Source organism: Medicago sativa, chromosome 5 (assembly GCF_051527215.1).
Source record: "Medicago sativa cultivar Bolivia chromosome 5, Bolivia_mono, whole genome shotgun sequence".
In the NCBI taxonomy this organism is placed as follows: Eukaryota; Viridiplantae; Streptophyta; class Magnoliopsida; order Fabales; family Fabaceae; genus Medicago; species Medicago sativa.
This window is the reverse complement of record NC_140753.1, coordinates 75,203,485-75,210,678: the sequence shown is the minus strand read 5'-3', so window position 1 is coordinate 75,210,678 and position 7,194 is coordinate 75,203,485. Positions and strand designations below refer to the sequence as shown.

General features: G+C 29.1%; 1 protein-coding gene across 1 annotated transcript; it reads left to right on the top strand.

Annotated features, from left to right (window-relative positions):
* The first annotated feature begins 219 nt into the window (after positions 1–219).
* On the top strand, positions 220–3,264 carry LOC146925029 (protein neprosin-like). Its single transcript, XM_085711916.1, has 7 exons — positions 220–372; positions 470–556; positions 632–811; positions 1,119–1,286; positions 1,415–1,468; positions 2,582–2,728; positions 2,822–3,264. Exons 1-7 carry the CDS (start codon positions 220–222, stop codon positions 3,191–3,193), a joined length of 1,161 nt encoding a protein of 386 aa, XP_085568042.1. The 3' UTR covers positions 3,194–3,264.
* Positions 3,265–7,194: the final 3,930 nt, after the last annotated feature.

The following is a 7,194-nucleotide window of genomic DNA, read 5'->3' as shown; positions in this document are numbered from 1 at the left end:
TAGTATAAATTGACAATATTAGTATTAAATTACTCAATCGATCTTATTTATGACAAAAAGTTGAGTCAATAAAAGTTAATGTATCTGATTTGAATTTTGAACTACATACATCAATTTTTATTGATTTATTTTTATCTTATAAATAGTACGGGAGGAGTATAATGGATCACCAAGTCATTTTCTTCAAAAACAAAATTGTGTTCTCTCAAAACAAAAAAAATGGTGAAAATCAACATATTTTTCTTATTGGTCTTGTGTTTGTTGACCAGTTCAAGTCATAGAGTTGATGGGAGGCACAATACAATGAAAGAAGATTTGGAGTTGGAGAGACAACTAAAGCTTATTAACAAACCTCCTGTCAAGAGTATTTATGTATTATATATTCACATGTATTTGATTTTGGTATTTGTTTGATCTCAATACACATAACATGATTGTAATTTCTGTTTGACTTTTGTGGTTTTTATAGACAAAGTTTGGATACATAATTGACTGTGTTGATATAAACAAGCAGCCAGCCTTTGATCATCCTTTATTAAAGAATCATAAGTTGCAGGTAGCACAATTTTCAATTCGATTAATTTTCTTCAATTTGCACAAATTGTGACCATCTTTTTTCCATTTGTTGCAGATGCGGCCTAATTTTCACATTAAAGAAGAAAAATCAAGTGTGAAGATTGCACCAACTAAAGTCACATCTGGAGTGGACGAAGTTGTGTGTCCCACAGGAACGGTTCCTATTCGAAGGACAACAAAAGACGAACTCATTCGTGCTAATGATATCTCATCTAAAGTTTCTCTCTTTTCTCATGTAAATTTTCTCATAAAAACTTAATTTCAAATGTGCATAATCATAATACATATCATCTTTGAACAAGTTTTTTTTTTCTTTTTACTTGTCACTTTTATATAGTCATATTTTGTCAAAAAAAATCCTTATCTTTCATTAATTATCTTACCCATATTTTGTCTTTGGCTAGAACTGGCTCCAACTCCAACCCTTATGTTCTTAGTTCATTTGTATATAAATTTTGTTCAATTCTTTTTAATTAGTTTTGTAAATATCAATTAATGTTTCAATTTTCTATTAGCTAGATGAACATAAATTGAATTTGTAGGTTGCAGAAGTTGCTCTCAGTAAGAAATCTATTGAACATTATCATGGAATTAATGGAACCACTAGCATTTATAATCCCAAGTGTACTATTGCTCAAGCAAGCACATCTCATATATTTATCCAAAGTGGAGAGGGAGATGGTACTAATAAAATTATTGCTGGATGGCATGTGAGTTTTTAATTTATCCTATCATGACAATATATTTATTTTAAAATTTCATTCATATGACTGAATAGTTTTAATCAATTTTGTTGCTGTAATTAACACTACTAAATTATTATACAAATCGATACCAGGTATTTCCCCATTTATATGGCGATGATAGGACGTATGCTTACGCGTCATGGACGGTAAGGTCATTATTGGCTGACTTTTCTTTTCATCTTCCACGTAACCTACTTTAGTAGTTTTGGTTGGTCTAATAGTGTTGATTTGAGATTCTGTTCCTCTCAATGTTTCATGGAGAAACTTTTGTGTGAACCAGGACCAAAAAATTTGGTTTGGTCACACATAGAGTTTTTGCCTTCACTCTCTCTTCACAAATAAACAAATACTTTCCATTTTCTCTCTCTTCTCTCTTCTTTCTTTGGTTGTGACCAAAGAAAATTTCTTGGTCCTGGACCACCTAAGAATTTCTCTGTTTCATGTTCGACTCATGCGATGTCAATTTTGATTGTTAATTGATACAAAATTTTGTGATGACTTTAAATGATGCTCTCCACGAATAGACAATAAAGTTAAATTCTTCGAAATAGTCAATCCTTATATTGGATACCGAGTTTTCAAACAAAACAAAAAAAGTGTCTATTTTTTGGTGGTGGCTGGGTTTGAACCCCGGACCTTGCATATATTATATATTATGCATTGTCCATACGAACTGAGCTATGCTCACGAGGACCCAAAAAAAAAAAAGTCTTCTAAAAGCCCTATATGCATGTTTGTTTTAGATTTTTTTTATTTTTTTAATATTCTAGTTATCTTAATATGTATGCTTTCTCCAAAATTATTTTTGTTTTTAAAATTAAATAGCTATTTTGATAACTTTTGAAGAAAAACCATAACTTGCATAATTTTTAACTTGAATGCCTTTTCAAAAAAAATAATATATATATTTTTTTTTGAATCGGAAAAAAAAAATAATAATAATAATAAAAAATAATATATATATATATATATATATATATATATATATATATGTATTAAAATTCTAACAAATAATCTCCAAATTATTTATATCAAAAATTATTTTTGTATAATAAAAAATAGGTGTGGCCAGTTTTGTTAAAAAAAAAAAAAGTTGAATCTGACTATATTGTAATAAGTTGAGTCACACTATATCAGTAACTTTTTTGTTATTATTTTTGCTATTAGTATGATTCTTTTATAAATTTTGGGTTTGACCGTAAAAATCACATTAATTGTTTCATTTCTACAAAACATAATGTGATATTAAATCATGACAGATAGATAATTTCCAGAAAACTGGATGCTACAATATGAAATGTCCAGGTTTTGTTCAGAAGAGCAATCAGCATTATCTCGGTGAAGTTGTGCCAAAAACATCTGTCTATGATGGGCCGATGGTTGAGATGCCAATTTCTATTTCCCAGGTTATTTTCTTACCATAAAAATTTGAATTGCTCTACAGAATATATGCTATACAATTTTAAGTTGATATAATTAAAATTTTATGATATGTTCAGGACCCCGTAACAAAAAATTGGTGGTTGAGCATTAACAATGATAGAGTTGGATATTTTCCGGCAGAATTGTTCACCAATTTGAAGGCAGGCGATCGAGCAGGGTGGGGTGGTGGAACAATAGCTATCGATGCTCCTAGTCCTCAAATGGGTTCAGGATTATTTCCAGATGAGAACTTTTATCATGCAGGTTATTTTAGAAAGATTTCATACCAAAATGAATCTGGATCACCATATTATGGACCTGACAAGTTCTCGGTAGAAGAATTCAATGATGTCCCTAAATGCTATGGAGTTGATTACTATGAAGAACAACGTGAACCATATGGATTTAGTCTTCAATTTGGAGGACCTGGTGGTAACTGTACTGCATAATTTATATTTTGAACCAAGTTTTACTTGTAGTTTTATAGTAATAAATAAAAGATTGATATAATCATTATCCAATGCAATATTATTACTGTTCTTTTTTTTTTTTTTTAAATCCTGATTGTTTTTTTTTTAAATATATTCAAACAATGTTATTGAAAATATGTATAGTCTCTGTTTACTAAAAATAGTTGATAAACTAACTTACAACGGATGAATTTATAGTGGATAAACTAACTGATTAAATTTGTAAGTTTTGTTAAAATCAACGGTTGAACTGGTATATAAATATAAAAGGGGAATTAGTCACTTTAGTCCCTGAATGGGGAACGATTCGTCAATTTAGTGAATGCAGATAATATGCAAAACAGTCCCTGCATGGTCAATTTCAGGGAATAAAGTGACTAACGAAGTCTACATTCAGGGACTAAATTGACTAACGGAGTCTGCATTCAGGGACTAAATTGACTAACAAAGTCTACATTCAGGGACTATTTTGCAATTTATCTGCATTCAGGGACTAAATTGACGAATCGTTCCCCATTCAGGGACTAAAGTGACTAATTCCCCAAATATAAAATGACGCAGAAATGTTATACTTTTTTTTTTTTTTTTCAATCAAGATATTGTATGGTCAAATTTAGATAAAAATGATAAGTTATAAACTCTAAGCTATATGCTACTTAATTAGTTTATCAAAAACTGTTATCTAGTAAAAATAAACTATAAGCTCGTGAGAAAATGACAGCTATCAAACGAATCTTTTTTAGTCAAATGAGATTATATAAAACGTAAGTTATAAACGACAAGCTCAAAAACACGTTTTACCAAATAGGTAGACCCTTAGTGAATATGGTCGGACGACATATATAAGTTAATTCCATGTCGAGATCGATTATCAAAAAAGGAATTGAGAGCATCCATTGGCATTGCTCACTCTAAGTAGGAGAAATATATGAAAAAGAATTGGCTTTCTTTCCACACACACGGTCAAGTGCATCAACCCGTTTGAATAAACTTTTCGACGAGTGTCTCTATGTAAATAAAATTGAAATAGCCCTACGACGATGAACATAAATTCTAACTTATATAACTTGTATAAATTTATATGAGTGATGCATTTCAACATTTTCAGAATCTTTCTTATCTAACTTATCGATGTCCACGTATTAACTTAATAAAAAAGAAAGGTTAGTAGAATCAAATACTTCTCTCAATCAAGAAGCTACCACAAGCTAGAAACTACTCCAAATACTTAAAAATTAAAACTACATTAGGTTTCTTCGAAGGAGTTAGTTATACAAACATATAGCTAGTTAGTTGGCTAAGTTTGTTACTTGACTAACAAGTAACCACTATAAATAAGTTGTAAGCATCCCATTAATTCACTAATGAAATTCGGTTACAACAATTTACTCTCTTATCTAAGTTTCATCATCATTCTCTAATTATTCATCATCTTCCTTAAACTACTTAGATCACAAGAAATCAATAAGTTGCGGTAACAAAAGGCACATAACAAATGCAAGCCATAACTTAAAACTGTTACAGTCAACGAAAATGTTATGCTCAACAAAATACTAACAAGTAAATACTCTCATCCATTTTCATCATTTTTTGTTTCTTACGTGCCATATATTTTAGGGTTAATTATGTTTTTGGTCCCTACAAAATTGCGACCTTGTAAGTTTAGTCCTTACTTAATTTTAATAGCATTTTTAATCCCTACAAAAAAATTCTGCACTCAATATTAGTCCTTACTCAATCCAAATTTGTTTAATTTATGCTTAAACTCTTAAGTTTTTCAACAATTTTTTACAGGCGTGTTAAGAACGTTATTAAAAGGTCCTCCGAAAAAAATATCGCAAAAATTTGATTTCTACGTCCATATTTTTGTTACTTATATCTTAAACTTTTGTCGTTTTAAAAAATTCATATTTAATTTATTTCATGTTAAAAAATTATAAATTTTAGTAAATGAACCTTTCATAGTGTTCTAAACTTGTATAAAAAGAATCGTTAAAAAATTTAAGAGTTTAAGGATAATTAAACAAAATTTATTTTAGCAGGGACTAAAATTATAAGTAAATTTTTTTTGTAGGGATTAAAAATGCTATTAAAATTAAGTAAGGACTAAACTTACAAGGTCGCAATTTTGTAAGGACCAAAAACATAATTAACCCTATATTTTAAAATTATTCTACCATATGACAAGAAGATGCACTTTTAGATACTGAAATCAAGACTACATGTCATTGCAAATTATAGTGAGAGGACATACACGAGTCAACCCACATGCTTTCTTGTTTACTTTTCAAAAGGCCAACTATCACCTTGTACTTCAAATTTTTTTGTATGCTTGTGCTAACCTCACCTTAGTGCAATTGTTTGTGAAATTAATGTGTCGTAACACATGAAGATAATTTGGAAGGATACAAGAGAATATATAATTGTTTCATCATTATTTGTTTCGAGGGCCTTTTTGAATAATAGTCCCCATCTAATGAGACAAAAACTGGATTCCCCTCTTCACAAACAAAAAGTCAAATATATTTCCCATTTCCCATAAAACATTATGAATATATATTCCTCTCTCCCTCACACGTCACTTTATTTCATGATTCTTAAACATGTATGTACCATATCCCAAGCCATATATCTTTGCTTTCAAAATAAAAGCAATTAGTATATCCTAAGCAACACAAGCATTATGAATCGTATAACTTTTTGATGCTGACAAAAATGACAGAACATGAATTAGGACATACGAACAATATCTCTAAATCAATATCTCTAGCTCAATAGTGTTTCTTTTTCTTTTATCTCAAACTGTGTCTTTTTAGAATTAGATGATTAGTAATAAACCTTGAAGTGTGACTGAAGTCTGAAAATGTTATATGAGATGTTATTTGTCTTTGTTTATTATTTATATTATAGTTTTATACAAATATATAAAATTGTTTTGTAACTACAGGTCATATGATATTTGCTTGCATTGTCATTTGATATGCTAGCACTCCCAACATATCAAATGTATATATGTTCAAATATCATATGAATTATACTTACAAGACAATTTAATATATTTGTATAGTACTATAATATAAATAATAAACACGAGTAAAATTGGCAAATAAAATGATTTACACTAGTTTTGGTACGAAAATGTGTTTGAATTTCTTTATTTGATTCCGTAATTGTTCAGGTCAAGCATTTGTCTATTTGGTGTAGTTATTCCACTATCAGAGCGATCTTTTTAATTGTGATTTCAATGAATTTAACATGATTTATTGTTGTTAAAATTAACATGGAGTTATCTTGAAATAAACGAACAACATATAAAAATTAGTGTAATAAGTATTTTTTTTTTTTGACAAAAAAAATTAGTGTAATAAGTATTAATGTGAATCAAATAATTAAAATAGAGATTAAGTTGTATATTGACAAATGCAAAGTAAACAACCACAAACAATTGATACCTATAAAACAGTAAACACTGTAATAAACTTGAAGTGTGATTTACCCAAATACTTCTTTGATATGAATCATTTCGCTGCTGGAATCTGAAACTAGAATCAATTTTATGATGAAGCTGATTTTTTTTTTCTATGTAATTTTGTTTAGCATACACGTCAGAAAAAAATTACCATTTTCACATAGACACCGAAGGAATCACTACAAGTCAAATATCACTTGTTGTATGCTTGAGCAAAATTACTAAAAGACTAAGCTAAAAATAAGGAAGTCCTATTAAATAAAACGGAAAATCCTATTAATTAGGAGTGATTAAGTAAATATCATTGTTTCTATTTGACCAAGCAACAAAAGCACAAACACGTGCATAAAAAAATATTAATTTTTTTTGGTACAAAAAAAATGTTAAGATCATGTAATCAATGAGACCGTAGATTACGAGTGTGGAGATTTAGAGGCTAACAATTTTCAACAACCTTCTCTGGAATGGAATTTGAGTCACAAAAAGAGGCTTATTCTCTTGGAATTCATGC

Coding starts and splice junctions, on each gene's coding strand:
- LOC146925029 (XM_085711916.1), top strand. CDS start 220: ATGGTGAAAATCAACATATTTTTCTTATTGGTCTTGTGTTTGTTGACC. Junction 1,287..1,414: donor AAATTATTGCTGGATGGCAT/GTGAGTTTTTAA, acceptor AATCGATACCAG/GTATTTCCCCATTTATATGG. Junction 2,729..2,821: donor TGCCAATTTCTATTTCCCAG/GTTATTTTCTTA, acceptor TGATATGTTCAG/GACCCCGTAACAAAAAATTG.